Source organism: Maniola hyperantus, chromosome 19 (assembly GCF_902806685.2).
Source record: "Maniola hyperantus chromosome 19, iAphHyp1.2, whole genome shotgun sequence".
NCBI lineage: Eukaryota > Metazoa > Arthropoda > Insecta > Lepidoptera > Nymphalidae > Maniola > Maniola hyperantus.
Window position 1 is genome coordinate 9,497,853 of NC_048554.1, and position 23,637 is coordinate 9,521,489.

At 35.8% G+C, this 23,637-nt stretch overlaps 1 protein-coding gene across 1 annotated transcript; it reads right to left on the minus strand.

The window, feature by feature from the left end:
- Nucleotides 1-2,012: 2,012 nt before the first annotated feature.
- On the minus strand, nucleotides 2,013-3,729 carry LOC117991025 (uncharacterized). The gene is made up of 2 exons (XM_034978551.2): nucleotides 3,557-3,729; nucleotides 2,013-3,377 (listed from the first exon to the last, which is right to left on the minus strand). The coding sequence occupies exons 1-2, from the start codon at nucleotides 3,638-3,640 to the stop codon at nucleotides 3,012-3,014; spliced, it is 450 nt and encodes a 149-aa protein (XP_034834442.1). The 5' UTR covers nucleotides 3,641-3,729; the 3' UTR covers nucleotides 2,013-3,011.
- Between the last annotated feature and the right edge of the window lie 19,908 nt (nucleotides 3,730-23,637).

Below are 23,637 nucleotides of genomic sequence, written 5' to 3' on the forward strand. Positions count from 1 at the left end.
TTCCATATTCCGGGATCGGAACGAATCGCGTTTAGAATTCACCCCGATTTATCATTCTTAAACGTTTGCCTGCCGCATTATACCCCTTACATGGACATCCAACACTTTTGTAGAATGTCACGTATCTTATACCATTTCTTGACACGTAACGTCGATATCCATTTATTTTTTATTCATGCTGAATATATTGTGTCCACCGCTGAATATGATTACCTACTACAATGCCGGCTGAATGTGTGGCATTAGATTTTTTCATCCAATCCTAAATCAATCCCGCAGTATCAATTAGACGAATCCATTACTTAAATATTTTATTTTTGTATAGGAACTTATTAATAGGCATTTTATATGTGCCCGAACTGTGACATAAAACAAAAAAATAAGTGCAGATATACAGATGATAATAAAAATAAGAAATTGTATCAAATAGCAGGTCCTGATTAACATCCCGGAATATGTTAGGAAGAAGAAAAGGGGGTTACATAGCGAACTATATATATTTAGATGTAGTTAGGTATGCCCAAATGATTAGTAAGTACCTCAGCTAAAGTGGCAGTGAACAACTGGGCGGGGTCATGTCTGTCGCGTCGCGATACCCACTGGTGAAAACTGCAAATGTAACATTTATTTTGTTTGAACTTTAAACTACAATATAGCAAAACGGCAAGCACAGCGTGGAAGGTGGCGGGAAGTGGGTGGATGAGGAAGACGGAGTACCGTGTGTGATAGCGCGCTATTGGGAAGGTGTGTCTAACAGTAGATGGAAGCAAACTGAAAAATCGTACCCCTAGATCAAAACTGTTTCAGCACAAAAAAAAACTTCATCTTCAAAATGGTTTATCTTTTTTTAGAAACCAAGAATTTGCGAAAGGATCAGCCTTGCTGTCCAGCGTGGAAATGCAGTCAGTATTCTTGGCACCATTACACGTGGGCATGATTTGGGCAAGATTTAGAAGGAATTTCTGTGCTTTAAATATTAAATAACACATAGTTACTGCTCCGCAGTTTTCCCGTACTAATATAATCGAGACAGGGATCAGAAGCTGAGGTTATATCAAACGACAAGATTTTTTAATTAAAAGAGTTTTGATCTAGGGCTGCGAAATAATTAATTGATTGAAGTCAAAACAAAAGTGCCTGACGCTGAGAAGTTAATTAAAAATTATGTCGTGATAGTCTAGTATTTAGGACTTCCGCCTCCTACTAGGTTCGATCGCGGGCACGCATCTCCAACTTTTTGGACATCGTGCATCGTGCAGCGTGAGGAATACCTGAGAGTTCTCCATAATGCTCTCAAAGGTGTCTGAAGTCGGCCAATTAGCACTTGGCCAGCGTGGTGGACTATGGGCAAAACCTTCTCTTACTGAGAGGAGACCCATGCTCAGTAGCGACCCGCGATGGGTTGATAGTGATTATGTGATAATTGTATGCTATTTTGCAGTTACAAGTACACTATTAAATAGGTGCCTATATGCTTTTTAGTTATGTTTTATGATCATGACATTACTGTAACAGTGTCTGTCTTATTGTTATTAGTACTATTATATATTCTGTGGTAATACTTAAGTATTAAGCTTAAAATTTAACCCCTCACGCGCCAATTTAACTTTTTGTGTCCATGTCGAAGGTACGATTTTAGTCCATATTTTAAAGTACTTTTGACATGACAGTTGACCCTTAGAGTTAAAATGGCGCGTGAGGAGTCAATTTTTACCTATATTAGAATTTAGAACCAACCTGAATTTCAAATTATTTAATAACAGAAGTGTTTCTGCAAACAAAGAATTTGAATTAAGGTTGGTACCTACTTGTACTAAGTTGTAAAAGGAAACAAAAATTTTCATTAAAAGATATCTTTATTGAGATTCAGAGATCAAACGAAAGTCTTGGAGTTACTTAACAATATCAGTCTACAAAAATGGTTTATAGTCTAAACTTAAAACTACTACTAATAACTAATACTAATACTAGTCAAAGAAAATACTAAACTAACATTTGACGTAAGAGGGAGAAATCGACAAAATTGTAAAGACGTAAACATAAAACTATCCTACAGACGTTAAAGCTTATCGTCAAAACTAATCTTAAATCTTATAATGTAAGGAAAATCTAAAACTAAGATTGGCACGCTCGGCCCATTTCTAATGAGATACACGTAAGAAAACATTCAAGACAAGTTCTAAAGCAAATGTTACAAGAAATATAAAACTTTAGAGAACTTATTCCTATTAAAGCTTTCCTCATAGATTTAATCTTATCTTACGACTATATTTTCTTCTATAAAAAAACACTAAAAGCAATGAAGGGCAAACATACATTTTATTTAGTATCACAATTTTTGATTGAAGAGTTAACCTACTCTAGAAACAAAAAACAAAATTCCATACTGAATCTAAGTTCAAAGCGTTTGAATTTAGCTTGAATATAACGTGCCAAACATCACTGTTAGTGTTTTAATATAGTTTGATAAAAATCTATATTCAATCTATTATTTTAAATCATCTCTTATTCTAATTAAAGCTTCGAGTAATGTACTCTTGTTATCACAGACAAAACTTAAAAGCTAATGGAAGACAATGGACAAAGACGTTAATGAAAAGTGTTACACTTGAAATAGAATGAAGAAATTAGGATGAAATTGGTGCAATGATAAGTACAGTGCAGATGACATTAAAGCTGTCTACCAAAACGGGCACTTTATACGGTACACAATATCGAACACTAATACGCGGAATGCTGATGCAAAATACTCTAGAATAACATCTAAAACTTGAAAATATCTAAACATTAATATTCTAACATCACAAAAAGATAAATCACAACATTAGAGTGAGGTTGCATCAGCATACCGCGTTACTAATTCTAATGGAAGACGCCGAAGTGCTATCGAAGCACACACTAAACCTAATATTGGAAGACACGATTTTGTTTTCACTGCATTAGTACCAAAATATTATTACGGATAAGGAAAATAATTGGAAGACGATTATGATTTTAGAGATGCACGAATATTAGTAGCAAAGCTTACATACGAAGCAGCTGGATTTGTTCGCCGTGTAGCAGATTTCCCGAACTTCATTGGCCATATTGTCATTGATCTCCTCTTCAGAGATGAGCTTGAAACGGCTGGAGTTCAGGATGTTCTGGTTTTCAGCGTTGTCGTTGTCTTCGACGGGAACCGGTTTCACCGGGTCCATTGGATAGAAATATTCGGAGAACGGCACCAAAACTGGTTCTCCGGTATAAGCAGTCTTGTTCGATGGCAGGTCAGTGCGAGGCGATGAATTGGAGATCAACTCTCCAAGCTTCGACCAACATTTGTTCAGATTCACTCTCGTGGAGGTTGTCACCTTTCGTGGAAGCCTTGGTTTTGAGCTCTGTAAATATTAATAAATCAAATATTAACTACAGCATGAAGTAAAACCATTATTAGGGAAATCTATTTATTCAGGGGATCACTTCTTCTTTATTAACTTCTGGATTAACTGAAGAGATAGGTACCTACTTAAATTAAATAACATGAAAACTTTTAAAGTAAACAAAGGTTAAATCTTACCTGACGATTCAAGAGCTTCATCCAAGGAGAACGAGGAGACTGTGCCTCCTGGGGCGATTGCGAATCTTCCTTAGCGAGACACATGTTTACAACTACGAACTTAATACGAATATTACGACTACGTATTTACAAGGTTGCGTGAGACCGTAAGCGCAAGCGTCATGCACACACGGAGCGTATGAAGGGAATGATTGAATCAGGAAGGGTGGCGGGGCTTATATAGCGGGACCTGTATGTGCCTCTATCGTGTGCGCCCGCGCGTGCGTCCCGAAGCGGGCGGGCGCGCGCTCAGCACGCGAGCAGTAGCGCGCGCCTACGAACTGGTTTTTACTAACACTTCTACGAATAGAGGCTTTGACGCGCCGCGGTTCGGCATAGTCTCTGACTAGATTGGGCTCATAAAGCCTTATTAATCATTCTATGTCCCAAGTCGGATGAGACTGAGATTCTTCATGTTTTTATTCGTTTGTTTGTCATACCAGAGCTTTAAGTGTATTCTGTTTTTATTGACTCGTCCGACGACTGAGAGTATATCGTCTACGAGATTCTAGGCATGCAGCATGAGTCATTCATTTATTTCGTATTAAAATGCAGCGATTCATCGTTGCGACTACGACTCTATAATAATCTAGAGTCGCTATTATCCTGCATAGCAATCGTGTCTTGCATATATTTGCATGTTAGACAGGTCCGGTGGCCGGAGGCGAGTCCGCGTAGAATAAGCAAGGCTATCGCACTATTATGAATCACTGCAAGCAGCTGGCTAGCAGAGGATAGATAAGTTCCTGTAGTACAGCAGATTGATCATGCACCCGCGCTGTCGCTTCCTGCGATTACATCGGCACGAAGCTCGCAAATCACGTATGAACACTGTTAAATCATTTCCGCTGGTCACTGAGGATGCCTACACTGATGAATTATTTTAATACTAGATTTTAATATCCACTAACGTTCAATCAATGTATGAGTGAAAAAAAGATTTTGTTTTGATAGCTACTGCGAAAGCTAAAGCAGAATGTGAATGAATCAAGAATATTTTACACCAAGATTATTGCATGCACCTTAGTTTTTTATTTTAGTAAATCGAACTCCCTAGTGAGAGATCCTGGGTTTGATACCCTGAATTAATTTGGGAATTTATAATAATTTCTAAAATGGATTGACATGACCTGCCTGAATCGTGGCCGACGATACTACCAAAGCTAGTTAGTTACTTACCTGCAAAGCTGGGCTGATAAATGATTGAGGCATTCCGGTTGTTTACAAAACCCAGTTGGAGTATGGGTTTAATAAAACAACCATGTCCCTTTCAGGTTAGCATGCCCAAAAGAAAAGTTCTGTAAAATCCACCGAAAAAGTCAAAAACTTGGATGTCATTTTGTGTGAAAATCTCAATATAATTCTCATTTCTTTCATTATTAAACTGCACTCGTGTAAAGCTGGGGCGGGCCGTTAACTTGTTAGTAATAAGATATTTATAAGTTGTAATTTAATTAGGTAAGATGTTTAAAGATAAGTACATGATTTTATATAACCTTTAATTAGTTCCAGAACGAAGTATTGAAACACAAGCATTTAAACACGATTAGAAAATGGATAAAAGAAATAAAAGTGGTAAACGTCTATCTAGTTTACAAGCGCTGGAGTGTTTAACATAATTTCTCACTTAAGTAATGATACGAGTTGAGCATCAAAACGGCATGCTATATGACCATTATATGTTATGACTAGTAACTCCACGGAGTAATCTGAAAAATCGGGATTAGATTTATGAAAAATTAATATTAGAATTGTTAAATTCAGCCAAATTGGTACCTATTCATAGATAAAAGAAGCCTTTACTTCTCTAATCTGTGTACCTATTCCAAATTATCATTAATTGAAAATATTATGTGAAACGCACAAAACAATACAAATAGAAAGATTTTTATTTCAAATAAATAAACTTTTTAAGTACTTTGGAGTCGTTAAATACATCTACCGCTCTGGTTTGGAATACCTTTCCGCCTTTTTGCCTACCGAGAAGAACTAGTAAGAAACTAAGCAGTTGCTTTTTATAAAGATTCGATTGACAAGAATAATCCCAGGCATTGCTGGAGCGAGCCACAAGTCAAATCGGCTCTCTTTTATCATTCACATAATCTTCGATTGTGTAAATGCTTTTTGCAGGAACATAGGTATATAACAGTAGGTACGTTCCTGCAAACAGCTTAGTGGTCTTACCTATTTTTAGAGTTGTATATTCCATTTCATAAATTCTAATAGTGGCAGATGATCATCCCAAAATTGTTAAAATTTCGAATTTGCTACATTATTGAAAAATATGGTAACACCAACAAGCATTCATAACTTTAATGGTAATTATTATTTGCGAAACCGAACGAGTTCTGTATGTGACAGGTAAATAATTGTTATGGAGGGCTACTGTGCGCGAATGTAAATTGCTTTCCAATAAGTCTTATATAAATAGGAATAATGTTGTCTTTTGTGTAGGTTGTTAAATTGTTCTCAATTTTTGTGTTTGTTTTACTGAATCAAGATGTTATGTAGGTACGTAAATGAAGTTGATCCGTTATTTATTATTATTACTATTATTATTATTTATTTATTTATTATTTAATTAGAACGGCCATAAAGCCCAATTACACTAATTAAATTACGAGTACTAACTAACATAAATATACTTACAAAAAATTGTTAAAATTATAAATTTTAAAAAGCAAAATTATAAATTTTCACAAAAGTGCAAGATCTGACCCATGAGGTCAGCCCATTTGTCCGCAAATATGTCACAGCGAGGGGACTCCTTCAGCAGCGCGTTGAGCGCAGCCAAAGTGCGCGGTATGGGTGACCTATAGCGCGCTACCGTGCGACTAACCGGACTTACGAAAAGTTACATACCTACGTATCTAATGTGAAGACTTAAAACACTTAGGTCACAGCACAAATTATATACCCCATAGGCAATATAATATGAATAAAAATATATAATGCAATAGGCTACTTGACAATTTTTTTAAGTTGGTCTTAAATGGTTAATATTTGTCCTATTATATCAAAAAAATTAACACTATATTTTTTTGCGCCCTAAAAACCGTAAAACTTTAATTTAAAAAAATATTTTTCTTAGACAGGTGAAAACACTGTCGGCCATGTTTGGCCGATAGATTATCTGTGCTCTGACGTCATGCATTTGTAAACAACAGCATAACCACAGAGTACATTATATATACTGAGCATAACCTACCAAAGTTTAATAAACATGACTTCTATACTAGTTTACATGAAAAATATAGTAATTATCGTTATTGCATCATCCGAGAATGTAAAAAACGCATCGATAAAGACCACAGGAAAGTTGTGGATTAGAGTGCCCAGTGAAATAAATATACGTAACACGCAAAGACTTGCTTAAAGGGATCCTATATGACTAACGACTTCAACCCAAATTTATTTTTGCAAAGATCACTTTGTTGTAAGTCTTACTTAATAACTTATTCAATTTATAAAGAGAAAACGATATTTTTTTACGTTTACTATGAGTTTTTAGAAATATATAAAAACTAGCTTATGCTCGTGACTTCGCCCGCGTGGACTTCATAAATTTCAAACCTCCATTTAACCCACTCAGAGGTGGAATTTCAAAAAATCCTTTCCTAGTGGATACCTTCTCTTTACCTACAAAGAACACACTCACCAAATTTCATGTACCTAGGCCCAGCTGTTTAGATGTTTAGGCTGTGCGTTGATATATAAGTTAGTCAGGACTCTAAATTTTATATATATGGATACTACGTTAGTCCCCGCGTGACATAGGAATGACATTTCTTTGTTTACATATTTAATGACGTCACATCATGGCTGACAGCGTTTTCTGCGTTTCAAATAAAAATAAAAATTGTATTTTTTTAAATTGGATTTATATATCCATCCTGCGTTTTTAATAATTGTTATTGATATATTTCGTTGTTTTAAGCAAAATACTATATAAATAATCATTTATTGGACGAAATTAGATATGAGTCAAGTAGCCCATTGGATTGAATGTTGTTAACAGGGCATCATTGTAAACTCAGAACAATTAGTGACAATCCGCGTTTGGCCTTTTTCGCTTCGTAATTTTTGTCATTAATGTTTTGTTCTTGTTTTATTATACGAAAATTATTATATATCTAGTTTTTATGTGTTTCAAATGAACTTCTTATTGGAATTTTCCGCATTTTCAGTGACCAATTGGAATTTTTGGAAAATTTGATGATAAGTTTCCATCATGGATCATTCATTTCTAATATCTTACCTAAAAGGTAAACCGCTTAGGCGGATACCTATTCAAACTGAAACAGAATGTCTACTTCTAAAATTCCTTGGGGAAACTTTTATAAAATTATTCTACATAACATTGTCGATTATTATAAGTTGCTAGGCACCGACCAGTTTTATTGTCTTCTTTTGGTGGTCAACATAAGGTGTCTTAAAAACTGGCCCAGTCGAGTCGGATACGCACACTAAGGGTTCTGTGACATCGAAAGTACAAGATTATTGTACTTTTTAATTTTTTTTAATTTACATGGCATCCATTTTTAAGTTTTTTATTATTTACTAGCTGATGCCCGCGACTTCGTCCGCATGGAATTAGGTTTTTTAAAAATCCCGTGGGAACTCTTTGATTTTCCGGGATAAAAAGCCTATGTCACTCTCCAGGTCTTTATCTATAGTATATACCCATGCAAAAAATCACGTCAATCCGTTGCACCGTTGCGACGTGATTGAAGGACAAACCAACAAAACAACAAACCAACAAACCAACAAACAAACTCACTTTCACATTTATAATAAGGGTAGGTACTGAGGTACTGATTGTTATACCTAGTGGCAATAGAAATACAAATTCAGTGAAAATTCTAACTCTCTACCCAATACATTGAAGAGATACAGCCCGCTGACAGAGACTCCGCGGACAGCGGAGGCTTTAGTAACAAGGTCCCCACTGGCACTTTTCGGGTACGGAACCCTGAAAACCAATACTGAGTAGTCGAGTAGGTACTAACGTCGAAAGCATTCGTAACCGATCCCCTTGCGCTCTCCACTGAAGAATTTTACTCCATAATACTTTCATTAAAAAGAAAAAACAACTTACACCACAACCCGACCACGTGCAGCTTTTAAGAAAAAAAAAGAATATAAAATCTTAACCTTTTTGCTGCGTCCCCATCGTATAGGGTTACAACTCATATCTACACAATATATAAAACGTACTACGGTTCATGTATTCAACATGAAATATAAAAACAGAAAGAGACATCACTATAATATTACAAAAGTAGCTGATGTACGTAAATTCATCCGTGTGGATTAAGAATTTAGGTTTTTAAAAATTGCATGAAAACTCTTTGATTTTCCGGCATAAAAAGTAGTCACTCTCCAAGTCTAGCTATATCAATGCAAAAAACTAATGACAAACCAACAAATAAACACTTTCGCATTTATAATATGCCCAGTGTTACGCGGTTTTATGTATTCTAGTAGGGGTCCTCTCTTTTATTCTTTTGGTTCAGTTAGTTTTCCGCGCAGTCTAAGCTGTTTTTGCTCTATGGAACTTTGTATTCCGAACGTAACTTTTAAAACTATGCATTACACTTTATAATCTATGTTTGTGTTAATAGACTATAGAGAGATCAATGGGAATGTGTGCGTGAAGTGTGCAGTACACGCCCAACTGCCCACATTGTATTTAGACTTGGTTTGGGAACTTGGGGCTGTGCTTGGGGTATAGTGTGGTATCAATTATTATGAAAGTGTGTAGGTACGTTTTTATTATGTTGTTGAAATGTGAATGGAATGGAAAAGAATGCCACAGTGGGTCGTCGAATTGTAATTAAGTAAAGAATTTCGAAATTTCGGTAGGGACTTTAATTATGTACCTACCTACTACCTATACCTATGAAGCTGTTTTTTTTGTAGATTTAAGTAATATTTTACCCTGTTGTTTGCCTAATATAGGTGGAACTTTTCGCAATAGCTAAACTTATAATATTCATTATACCTACCTACAGAAGTTGTACCTTACTCACCTAGTCAGGTGGTACCTAGTAGGTGGCAGTGGCGTGCACAGGATTTCAAGCCAGGGTATGCATTTAGGTATGAACTTATTTTCCGGCAGGTTTTAATGTAAAATAAGCATTGGATTTTTTTCAACGAGGGTAAGCAGTGCGTTTATGCCTCTATGAGCTGCACGCCACTGGTAGGTGGTACCCAAAGGTAAAACTTTTTAATAAAGCAGTGAACATAAGATGAAAAATGCTCTACGACTATCACTCACCTAGTCGGAAAACCTCGAAAATTCCATACGAGTTAAGCACCTAATTTAATTTAAATATCAATTTTCAAAATTTCCGAGATTTATTCGGAAAATTATATTATGTAGATACCTACCTGAGGTAGAAACCTGCTATCTGTTATTATGAAAAAAATAGGTTGGATGGAACCTACTTGGGCACAGCACTTGGAGATAAATCGTGCTTTGCCATGAACTAGTTCTGAGATCTAAATCATGCCTGCGACTTCGTTCGTGTGCATTTTTTTTTTAAATCCTTTAGGAAGTTCTGGATTTTCTGGGTATAAAAGTAGCCTATAACAGAAGCAATTTCTCCGTAGGTAAGTACCAAAATGCACAAATACCCAAATTATTAGCAATTTGATCAAAATCGGATGGGCCGTAAAATAGTAACAAACAGACAGACTTTCGCTTTAATTATAGGTACCTAATATTAGTATGGAAATTTTATAAAGTTACCATCATAGTTTTCTCAACCAAATCAAATATAAATTTTTATTTAGAATTTATCCACCGAGCTTTTATCCGCCCAGTGTCGGAATGCACGCGTTGTCGCGCGTCGGGTCGCGTGGCGTGTGTACGTGCACTCATCTATGCATGTTGCCGCTGCTCGCTGCACTTCAATATTTTTTATCTAGTAAGTTAAATAACACAATGAAGTGATAAATTCATATGCCTGATGGTCAAGTTACTACGTTATACGTGATAATTATTTCATCATAGTAAGTTCTTAGACTATGTGAGCACAGTAGGTAAGTACCTACCCATATTATCACTACCCATCACTAAGTACCTACCCATATTATAAAAGCGAAAGTGTGTTTGTTTGTTTGTTTATTGGTTTGTTGGTTTGTCGTTCAATCACGTGCAACGGATCGACGTGATTTTTTACATGGGTATAGTGGAGAGTGACATAGGCTAGTTTTTATCCCGGAAAATCAAAGATTTCCCACGGGATTTTTAAAAACCTAAATCCATGTGGACGAAGTTGCGGGCATCAGCTAGTAAAATAATATGAATTCTAATTGCCTAGCTAGTCAGAGGTACGTTAACTGACTTCAGCTAAAACCGCTTGATGAACTTATAGTTGTTACCTAATATTATTTTAATTAAAAGGACACTTTACTCGTGACACTAACAACATGTGCCCCTTGAATTAGCCCGTATAATATAGTATCGGTATGCGTGTATTGTCCCTGACGAAGCGACGCGTGGCGTGCGTATGCGCATTTATCTATCGCACGTGATTGTTTTGTACGATAATAATATAATAAACTGGACGAAATATTTGTATTTGTACTATGATATAAGGGAGAGTGGGATAGGCTAACTTATTGAGTTTTTGCCTAGTTGTAACTTTTTTTATAACGTCACATTTCGATACCTATTTCATACAAGCTTCCAGAATAAGCACGCATTTTGACATTTATTAAAAAGTTGCTGATTTATGCTCAAAAATCAATAAGTTTTAGGAACATGGCCGGTTTCTAAATAAACATCTAAATATTTTATTTTTACCTAGATTTATAGATACCTAGTTAATCTTATCGCTAATTTAAATTGCATAGACTTAAAGTGCCGTTATAATATCCTAGATGTTACTCTTATCCACATTAAATAGATACCTATTTGTTATCTGTATTCTGTAATCCTACTAGCACTTTAATGTGCCGTGTACCTATTAATTTCTAAGATGTAATTACAGATGCAATCTAAATGAAAAACTGCCGCAAAAGTAATTAGAAACACTGTAGCATTAATAAAAAGAAAATGCGAGGCTATTACCGGCGTCAATTATCATTAAAATAGCATGGCGCATAAATCAAAATAACGCACACTTACACACTTACACTCACAGGATAAACATTGAATAGCCCTTTTACGGGGTAAATCAATCCTGAAATCGGAGCCACGCACACGCACGCACGCTTGTACGCACGCGCACGGCTCGAGCGTGTACGCACACGCGCGGCGCGAGCTACGCACACACGCAGGTTTCTAATCGACGCTTTCCTTCGCGTGGCACTCGTGTGTGTAGCATGAAACATCCCCGTTAAGGGGCGCAGGTGTGTCTTGCTGAATGACGCGGCCGTGGGAACACGGCTCAACCCCGAGTTCCCATGCTCGCCGCCACCTGCCACCTGCCGTACTACGCATAATTCGCGTTCGTAAATGAACGGTAGTGACCACGTGTGCCCACTTTTTTCATCTCGGACGAGGACGCGGAAGACCGGTGGAGCCCAATTAATTTTATCTTTAATGATACCAGAGCGCTCGATCCCGGGGATGATGGACACTTCTCGAAGCTAATCGATTAAGTCCTGATAACTTTAACATGCAAAACCTATTATAAAATACCCGAGCTGATAAAATATTAATCACTTAGTCCTCGTCCCTTGGATTAAAAAAATGTTGATAATAACTATAATTACACCTCTCGACTGCCTTCGTTTGCAACTGGTGTGATGGTGTCACATGTTAAATTACTTTAATGACGAATTCAATTACGAAATTAATCAATCAAACTGTTAAAATGACATTACCAATACACAAGATGAGGCCGAAAACAATTAGGTACAGGACAAAAAGCTCTCGTAAGTACATCAATTATGTCTTGTAGTAATAACGTTAAAAAACTCACTAAGTTTTCAACAAGATTGAATATCGTAAATCTGTGAAGTGACTACGGGTAAGTAGGTATAAAGTGCGATATAATTCATACGAACCTATATATATGAGAGCGAAACATAGAGCAACGAGAATGCAAAAAGCAATGTAAAAAGGAAAAAAACACGTATGAATATATGCACTATTCCATTAATTCTGTTGACATGGATTTATCGGTAGTTAAGAAAAAAAGAAAGAAAATTATTCGATAAATAATATTAGGTAAAGTTCCCGAAAAAGAAACATCGCGGCAACATTTAGAAAGACCGTTAGTACTACTACACAACCCTAAATTAGCACGAAAAGGAAAACTAAAAACAAAAATGACGATGAATAAAATCTGTACGGTTATGACAATAATTAGCTATAGGTAGATACCTAAGTACCTACTTACCTAGAGGAATAAAAAAGGGCTAATCGTTTGACCTTTGCCGCACTTGCCGCGACCTTACCTGTTAGTTCCGGTTAACATATTCCTGTTCCGGTCCGGTGGGTTTGTTCCGCTCGTGCCCTATGGCCGTTGATGTCTTTTTAACCACATGACGGTTATTATTGAAATTAGGTACCTACATAACTGAAATACTAGCAGTGCGGACGCAGTCGCTGGTATCACTTTAAATATAATAAATTATAACTACTTATTAATAAGGGATTTTTAATTAATGAAACGAACAATTGAACATAAAAACTACAGATCGAAAATATCATTCAAACCACCGCAACGAGGCAGGGTGCCCAGAACGCTGGCAGCCGTGCGTTACCTAGTACTATAATTGTGTTACTTTATTGGTAAGAAAATGCATTCAAAAATGTTTGGAGCCTCAAAATATTATGTATCTACCTAATGAAAGAATTCTATAAGAATTCTTCCTGCTGATCCTTGTAAGAACCGATGTAGGTAGATTCACTTGATGGTTCAAAAGCACTTCTATTACATTCTGGCAATTTGTGCGGTTTGTCAAATTGTCTACCTACAGGCTAAGTATTTTGACATATAACAAAATTAGACTGATTAGATTTCATTTCAATATCATTTAAATAAAAACCCATCCATCATCGTCATCATCATGACCATTACCTTTTTTGATAGAAAAGCTTTTCGAATGATGATTGCCAAACTTCGTTTCGAAGAATTATAATAGAAATTTACTATATAAATTATTGTTTTTAATGAGCTCCTTTAGTCCACTCCATAGTATCCTTCTATATTAGTAATTAGTATACCTAGTACTTATAAGTAGTACCTACATTTCTACACGTCCGTGCACGGACATGACATGGTGAAGCATAAACTGCTTCATATAAAATGTTCGAAATGTATTGAATCCTTTTAAGTGCGGAAACCAGCCCAGAGCGAAGAAGAAGAAGATGTATTGAATCCGTGCTGGCATAAATCATAACAACATCCAACTTTTGTCATCCATACTAATATTATAATTGCGAAAGTGTGTCTGTCTGTCTGCAAGCTTTTCACGGGCCATCCGTTCAACATATTTTGACGAAATTTGGTACAACGATAGCTTGCATCCCGGGGCTAACATAGGCTACTTTTTATCCCGGAAAATCAAAAAGTTCCCACGTGATTTTTAAAAACCTAAATCGACGCGGACGAAGTCGCGGACATCATCTAGTTCGTAATAAAACAAGAGTTGAACTTAGTAGGTATTTATATAAAATACATTGTTGCATTGTTATAACAAAAAGTATTTTATCTCTTTCACAATTCAATTAAAACCTTTCTCGAATCCAAAATCGATCAAGATATCAATAATTTATCAGATAAATAAAAAATCGAACACGGGACGCGATGAAACTAATTGTAATAAAAACAATCATCCTATAAAGAGGCCCAAAATGACCGGTGTACACTTTCATTTTAATAACCCAGGCCAGAGAGGTGATTTGTACCTACTAGAGGTAGTTATATGTCCCGCAAAACGCTCCCAACCCGACTGTTGATGACGACCTCCCTAGTGCAATAGTGAGCGCTGTGGTCTTATAAGTGGGAGGTTCTGGGTTCGATTCTCGGTAGGGGCAATTTGAGAATTTATAAATTGTCTCGGATCTGATCTGATGGGAAGTTTCGGCCGTGGCACCCTACTGGTAAAGCCGTGCCGCCAAACAATTTGACGTTCCGGTACGATGCGGTGCAGAAACCGATAAGGGTTTAATAAAACTGCCAGACCCATTTCAAGTTAGCCTGCTTCCATCTTAGATTGCATCATCACTTACTACTTCAGATCGCGGGTCAAGTGCTAACTTGTAATGGAAAATAAATGTATCATCATGTTTTAGTCTTTATTATGATTTTGTGGGTCGAACGTCACACCTCTATCACGGTAATGTTATCTATGCAGTATTGTAACTCGGCAGTATCTTTGAAATAAATACCTATAGCCGCGCGGTACGTTAACATGCGATAGGGCTGCCCGCCTCCGGCATTTTAATTACATTTGCTTATTTTGTGTTTAAATATGTACTTGTCATTTGCCTACTTTGTGTTTAAATATGTACTTGTCATATTAAATATGTACTTGAACTTATTTTTAGTGAAAAAATCGCGCGGTTATTAAAAAAACAAAACACCATCCGTTCGTCACTGCGGCACAGTCGCGACTGACTGCACCGCGAGCGCGCCGAAAGATCGAGGCGCGTAGGTATAACTCGCGTTTCGCCCGTTTGTATGAAGTTGGAATACTGCATAGATAACATTACCGTGCCTCTATGGTCTATAACTCAATGGCACATGCCCATATTTAGAGAACGGTGGCAAAATCAGCTCAATTATATCGTCTGTATTCAGAGCCGCGAGCGAAATGTCACTTCGGGTAGTAATTATGGTGTTGCGTTAAATATTATCCGTGGGCGTCGCTACTCTTGAAGGGCGGTAATCAGCGGGTGTGGAAGATACAGTCACTGAGAAAATAATATAGGTTTATTATAACCACCAGTGTTAACTAATGTTATTTGGAGGTTAATTTATTTTTTAATGCCTAGTTCTATTTTTATACTTACTCTTTATATGTATATATACTATCACTACAATACAAAAAATCGGTCAAGTGCGAGTCAGACTCGCATACAAAGGTTTCCCCTACCATCGTACTATAAATAACACTTTTAATTAAATACATAGATAAGTAACACTCGTAATTAAAAATCTTTAAATTTAGATACGCACCATAATCTTTAAATAAGGAATTACGAAAAATTAAACTGTTTCTTCTGGTACCTTAAAATTAGGAAATATTTTCTAGAGCTTTAAAACTAGAGGGCATTAAAAGTAGAGTTAAATTAGAAAATTTGGCTGGAAAAATTTGATATATCATTTCATTCAAACATAATGTTACAAACACTTATATTGCTATAGTGTTAACATACCGAATAGAATATTCATAAAATAAAAGAATGTTATTTGTATTTTGACTGTACTTACGATATTTTCTTGAAAGATACTTAAACATGTACTTACCTACCTACAACTACAACGTTATATTTAAAACAATGTCAAAATTAGCAAAGTTAAATCGTTTGTACTTCAGCCTCGGGCGAAATTTAACTTCAGGTAAGTAGTAATTACTACGTGTAGTTGCCATGATGTTTAATTGCTCCTGTAGCATTGACATGAACAGTAGCCACTAGCTACGAGAAATATTTTTTTTCTTTTTGAATGATCAAAACTTTTTATCGTCATCATCATCATCATGATCAATCCATCGCCGGCCTACTACTGAGCACGGGTCTCCTTTCAAGATGAGAAGGGTTACGGCCATAGTCTGCCACGCTGGCGCAGTGCGGATTAGCAGACTTCACACACTTTTGAGAGCATTATGGAGAACCTCAGGCATGCAAGTTTCCTCGCGATATTTTCCTTTAACGTTTAAACAAGTGATATTAAATTGCTTAAAACACACATACCTACCTAACTTCGAAACTTTTGTGCTGTAATCTAAGCGGGTTCAATTCTCAACGAATTAAAAGCGATTTCGTAAGTACTGTAACTGTTTTAGTAAGTAGTAAGTACTTATTAGGCTATTGGTTTGGTCACCAAATTTTGGTGTGACGCTTCAGCCTCGAACTGCATCGTCACGCAAGATTTTTAGTAAGTAGAATAAAATAAAAGTTAAAATGTAGGCAAATAAAAAAAAATCATTTTTGTATTCTCGTCAGCCATCTTTATGTACGTAATTGATATTAGAAACCCCAAATTTTGGATCTTGAAATTTCTTGTGATCGTAAAAAAAACTTTTTCTATTTCCAACTTTTCCAACTTCCAAATTCGTCTGTGAAGAAGCTTCACAAACTCACATTAATTTTAATGTGTGACCAAAATTGGAAAGCTTCAATATTTATTATGAAAAAGTTGGCAATCGCAATTTCAGGACCACAGCTAGCTTATTATTTCGCCCAGGTGTTTCTCGTAATCATAACTTATTGAGAACTTACGTGCGAGAGTTCTAGGTAAAGCCCTTATTAAAGCTATAAGAACCTTCATTCTTGCTTCAGAGTATTTACAAGAAATTTTAAATGATTCATTCTTTAAACATGGGTGCGTGCAATAAAATGGTGGAATAACGAATAAGTAGGTATCTGTATCTACAATTATTTTTATAAAACTGATTTATTGATACAGCTATAGGTAATACTTAGAAAAGGTATAATAATAAAGTTACTGTGCCAACAAATTTAATGTGTAGGTACCTAACCCACCAACAAATAACAATCGAAGAATTTTAGTGGATAAAAACCGTTTTTAGTTAAGTACGAGTACAAGACCTTAACATAGCAAATGAATAGACAGGTGTTAATTGTAATAAATTTTAAACAGTCTATACAACATCAAAAAAATTGCATATCGATATTGTTTTTTATTGCAATAAGTACCTAGTAGCTACCTACTCGCTCTCGTATACATAAGAATCTAATATCTATATTAAAAAAATACTTATTTAATCTAAATAAAAATTATAGGTTTAATGTTGCAGTGAAACCTATGCAATTATCTATGTAAGTAGTTAGTAGGTATCCGATCATTATGCATACCATGATGATTATAACATACTTATCGACTAATATTAAAAGGATTCACTCATGTTTGTCGAGTGTTTAATAAGAAAGTACCTACTAATCATTATTGAAAAAATAACTAACTACAGGTACTTAATCATAGTTTTGCGAACACAAGTGGAAACTATTAAGGAAGGAATAACAGAAATATTGGATTTTTAAACACCTCTGCGGACTGTAGGTAATGATAGACTTACGGCCTTATTACGACCGACTTAATAGGTAATGATGTCAAGAAATAATCCTGTTTAAATAGCAAGGTGTTTGTAGTAGGTAGGTACACGGTAGAAGTAATTTAAAATCATCAATTAGCCAAGGGAAACTTTTATAAGTAGGGATTTTGATATGTAATTTAAGTTAAAATTAATAAATCATTAGTACTCACCTAAGACCAAATGACACGAAATTAGGTGGAATATTATTCGATCACAAATCAACGTGTTTTATTATGTAAATAAAACCGGCCAAGTGCATGTTATGACTCGCGCACCGAGGCTTCCATACTACAGTGTTATTTTTGTAGACATTTTGCACGATAAATCAAAAACTCTTGTGCATGAAAATAAATAAAAATAAATGAAAATCTGTTTTAGAATGTACCTACACGTAAAGCCTTTTCATATGATTATACTTGGTATATTGCTTGGTATAGTTAACTTACCTACTCTGAAAATTGAAAATACTAATTATTTGTTCATGAACACATTTTTATTTTATTTTTAGGGTTCCGTACCTCAAAAGGAAAAACGGAACCCTTATAGGATCACTTTGTTGTCTGTCTGTCTGTCTGTCAAGAAACCTACAGGGTACTTCCCGTTGACCTAGGATCATGAAATTTGGCAGGTAGGTGGGTCTTATAGCTGGCTTTAGGGGAAAAATCTGAAAACCGTGAATTTGTGGTCACATCACACAAAAAAAATTAAATTGTGGTCATAAACTAATAATTAGTATTTTCAATTTTCGAAGTAAGATAACTAAGTATATCAAGTGGGGTATCATATGAAAGGGCTTTACTTGTACATTCTAAAACAGATTTTTATTTATTTTTAGGTATTTAGGTATAATAGTTTTTGATTTATCATGCAAAATGTCGATAAAATACGATTGTAATACGGAACCCTCAGTGCGCGGGTCTGACTCGCACTTGGCCGGTTTTTTTTTGCGATGTAACCACAAATTCACGGGTTTTCAGATTTATTCTTTTACTTTTGCTATTTAAGACCTACCTATCTACTTACCAAATTTCATGATTCTAGGTCAACTGCAAGTACCGTATAGGTTTCTTTTGAGGAATTTATTATCCGCCCCTTGAAGAGCCGCATAATATCTATTGTAGTTTAGGTAAGGGGAACACAGAAGGTGGAAGCTGATGCCATAATTCTTATTCAATATGTTCTATTTACGCCCACTCCTAGTTCATAATATTTTGTATCTTTTACATGTAGGCGTGCGTGGGACTTATTCAGTTGTAGGTAAGTATCTAATACTACGTACTATAATAAATATCGGAATAAATTATGTTTACTGAATCCGACAACCATCATGATTAAAATGTTTATACGATTGTCGGACGTGGGCGGAGGTTGACTGATTAATTCGAATTGCCTCAAGTGTTAAGAACTAGGGACTTAATCATCTAAAATCTATGAAATTTAAATAGATCATTAGGTAGGTGTGATATTACTAAGTAGGTATGTTATGCCCACAAGCGATTTTGACATTTGATGCAAAGATAGCTTGCATGCGGGATAGGCTACTTTTTATTTCGGAAAATCGAAGAGTTTTCACTGGATTTTTGAAAACCCAAATCCATGCGGACAAAGATTTGGGCATCATCTAGATTCTAGTAGAACATTAAAAACATAAAAGACAACCAGAGCGCACTATGTCCATAATTTAAATGAAGTGTGAAATATTTAAATAGCCTGTCTTCAATTAATTTATTAAAATTAAAATAAAAAACATCCGAAGCCCTCCCTATCTGTACTTACCACACTGCGTCTAATTGCATTAAGCGTGATATTTTTTAAACTGCAAAATGTACATGATCTTCGCATTACTGCCACTTGATAGATGATGCGTGTATAAGCAAAATTTATATCCCACTCATTTAAATGCCAAATAACAGTTCTCATCCGCAGTTATTTTAGTCGATGACAAATGCTTGACTGTAAGGTACGCAGAGGTAACTGCCGGCTTTGCACTCAGCAGTCTACAAGGTAGTGTAATACCTAGTTATATTGCTTATGTACCTACTGCCCTACCCAAGTAGACACATAATATTTTATACTAGCTGATGCCCGTGACTTCGTCTGCGTGGCAATATCCGTTGCAACTTGCACCGTTGCGACGTGATTGAAGGACAAACCAACAAACAGACACACTTTTGCATTTATAATAAGGGTACCTACTGATTACAAGATAGGTTTCATCACCAAACCAATATTCTGTCTTAGTTGAACACACCAGACCTGAGACAGAGCCTAGAGCTAGAACCCAACCATAGTCTGAGCCTTGGGTTGCCTGAAAATACCTAGTAGATAGTTGTATACGGTCTACCTTTTATCTATGTACCTCCCTAGTTTAGTTTTAGTTAATCTTGATTCATGCTGTTGGTTCATAGGTTCGTATCTAAGACCTAGATTCTAGGTTTTCAGTAGTGTGCATAAGAATAAAATCTGTTTCTTCTATCCATTCGTTCTGATATCTGATCTGAGTCTTTTGTGGGCTTCTTCCCGTGGCTTCTTCTCTGATCAAGGCGCCTTTGAAAAACTCGAGGCTTTAGTTTTAATTTACCTAACGTAATAAATTATCACCACGTCAATTTCTTTGTCAGATAAGTCAAAGTCAAATGATTTATTCAAAATAGGTAATAAATTACTCTTTTTGATAGTCAGATGTTGGATTTGTAAGATATAGTGGTGATAATTATTACTTGGAACTGATTTGGAAATAAAAGCATAAACATTTTGACTGTGATTTTTATAAAAAAATTAACAAATTAAGTCAATCAGGAATAGAGCTTTTTTACAAGTCCACAGAACACAGTAATGTAAGGTAGGTAGGTACTAGGTAGGTACTGCTAAGCCGGAAAGCTCTTCAAAAAGTCGAGAAAAGGTTACGCATCGATCTTTACGACTCCACTTCATTTAACCACACCAATTAAGGGTGACTCAATAAATTGAACAAAAATAAAACACGCCACATTTAGTCTTTCAAAAGCGTCGCAAAAAAAAAAGATGTCGCCCGATAACCGAACCGAGGCGTACCAAAAAAGTAAGCAGTATCATTAAGCACACAAAATATGTTTTCCATTTACACAGACGCTACGAGGCGGTTATAATATTGTATACGCTGAGTGTTTACTTAGTAAGAAGTGCTCGATCGGTAACACCTGCCGCGTTTTCCCACGATTGCATTCGGGTTGTCTTCGGTTAAGCTCGGGGGCACTCGGCTTCGCGCGTCTCTCGCATACAAATTACTCACAATAATAAAGTACCTATTATGTTACTGGCAATCGGCCGCGACTTCGTTCGTATCTGTTGACAACTTGGCCATGAAGGCAGAGTTTGCTAAAACATGCGTGAAATCATTTTTAGCATCAAATTAGGTATGATTTTTAGGATTCCGTACCTCAAAAGGAAAAACGGAACCCTTATAGGATTTCTTTGTTGTCTGTCGGTCTGTCAAGAAACCTACAGGGTACTTCCCGTTGACCTAGAATTATGAAATTTGGCAGATAGGTAGGTCTTATAGCAGAAATTAGGAGAAAAATCTGAAAACTGTAAATTTGTGGCTACATCACACAAAAAAATTAAATTGTGGTCATGAACTAATAATTAGTATTTTCAATTTTCGAAGTAAGATAACTATATCAAGTGGGGTATCATATGAAAGTTCTTCACTTGTGCATTCTAAAACAGATTTTTATTTATTTTTATGCATCATAGTTTTTGAATTATCGTGCAAAATGTCGAAAAAAATACGACTGTAGTAGGTACGGAACCCTCGTTGAGCGAGCCTGACTCGCACTTGGCCGGTTTTTTTTAAGTAAACATGTCAATTAACAAGTATTGAAACTTATTAGTTGACAACTATTGGCAAAAGTTGAAAGTAGGCTCAGAAGCTTACTTCAACAAACAAACTCTAAAAGTATATTTATTTAAGTACGATATTAGTATTGATAAATTGTCTTCTATCGCTTGTCACGAATCACTGTCAATCGCATATAGGCACGACTCTAAATGCTTTTCAAAGTAGATTGATATACGTGCTTCGGCATATCAATGATTAATATCGTAATCCCCTTTCGTTTTTGATTTATTGGGATAACATACGTCGATCTTAAATTAATATCTAAAAGAAAGCTAACTAAGCAATAAAATATCACTTATTACGGCAAAGGAAAACATCGCGAGGAAACCGATATGCGAGTGTTCTCAAAGGTGTGTGAAGTCTGTCAATCCGCACTTGGCCAGGCGTGGCTATGGCCTTCCCATTCCCTTCTCATTCTGAGAGGAAACCCGTTCTCAGTAGTGGATCACTTATTAAGTTTTTATTTGAAGTAGGTATAATTTCATATTTTGTAGATATGTAAGTAGCGATACATTTAATAAGCGTGGATAAATATTTCTTTGCGGTTATATTTTAATGTTAAAAAAGTACAATAAATAAGAACTAATTTCCATAATAAAAGACCACAACTCACTCGTCCTGCGATCGAAGAACAATAATAGAGTAAGGCCTTGTGCATATTGGCGCAAGATTTAATGAAAATGAAAATTTAACTGAGAGAGAGCTCTATTCAAAAGCTTACTTAGTTAATAATTTATCTCTAGTATCTAATGATAAAAATTATTTATCACTAGATGATGCCCGCGACTTGGTCCGCATGGATTTAAGTTTTTTTTAAACCCCGTGGGATCTTTTTGATTTTCCGGGATAAAAGTAACCTATGTCCTTCCCCGGGATGTAAGCTAAAGAAAAGCAGATTTTGTGTAGAAATCAATTTTTCTGGTAAATACAAGTATGCAAAACCATTTTGTTGGCCGGCGTTTGTTTGTTATAGGAATGTACTGGTACTTTGCGTAGGTACGCACCCTTATCGTCGGATCTATCGGTACCCGTTATATTAAAAAGAGCAAAACGCGTATTTACGCATAGCGTGGCAAAAATAGTAAAAGAGTTGGTAGAAATAAAACATAATTGGCCGCAACTGGTAGAGCTGGTCGGTTGTTTACAATATTGTAGACCAAATAAGCTGTGAATAAATTGTATAAGTATATGGCAAGTACCGTTGCATGTCCCGGTGGCGATATTGTCTTGGGACACAACATGATACTACTTGTTATTAAAGCAACCTTGAATTTATTCTTGTTTGTTTTTGTCCATACTTAACTTATTTATAGATTTGAAGCCTGTATAGATATAGCCTGTATTATTAAAACAGCTTAGGTAAATTATAAGTAGGAATACGCCAAGTTGTTGTTCAGAAAGTTTGTGACAAAATAATTACTAAATAGGTAAGTTAGATAAGAACTTAGGTAATTAGGTAAACTAGTGATGGGCGCGCCTAAATCGAATTGAGGGATTGACTTACCTTTCTAGGTCTATCTAGCAATTAAATATTTCTACTTAGTAACTAGATCTAATAGTTAGGTACCTACTCAACCTATTTTACTACTAAAATAATATGATAAGGAGAATTATTATTATTTAATTAGATACTAGTTAGTAGGGTGATAGGGATTATGCCAGCGACTTCGTTCGCGTGGATTTAGGTTTTTAAAAATCTCGTGAGTAGGTACCATTCTTAAATTTTCCGGGATGAAAGTAGCCTACGTCACTCTTCAGGTCTTTAACTAGGCATACCTTAGATAGATATCCATGCAAAGAATTACGTCGATCCGTTGCTCTGTTGCGATGTGATTGAAGGACCAATAAACACACTTTCATATATGAGTAGGTAGGTAAGTAGTGATTAGCTGAAAAGCTTTAATGCTAATTTTTCTAT

What these genes read in the sequence shown, in the direction of transcription:
- LOC117991025 (XM_034978551.2), bottom strand. Translation starts at nt 3,640, where the DNA reads ATGTGTCTCGCTAAGGAAGATTCGCAATCGCCCCAGGAGGCACAGTCT. An exon ending in TGAAGCTCTTGAATCGTCAG is followed by an intron (nt 3,378 to 3,556) that starts GTAAGATTTAAC and finishes TAATATTTACAG; the next exon opens with AGCTCAAAACCAAGGCTTCC.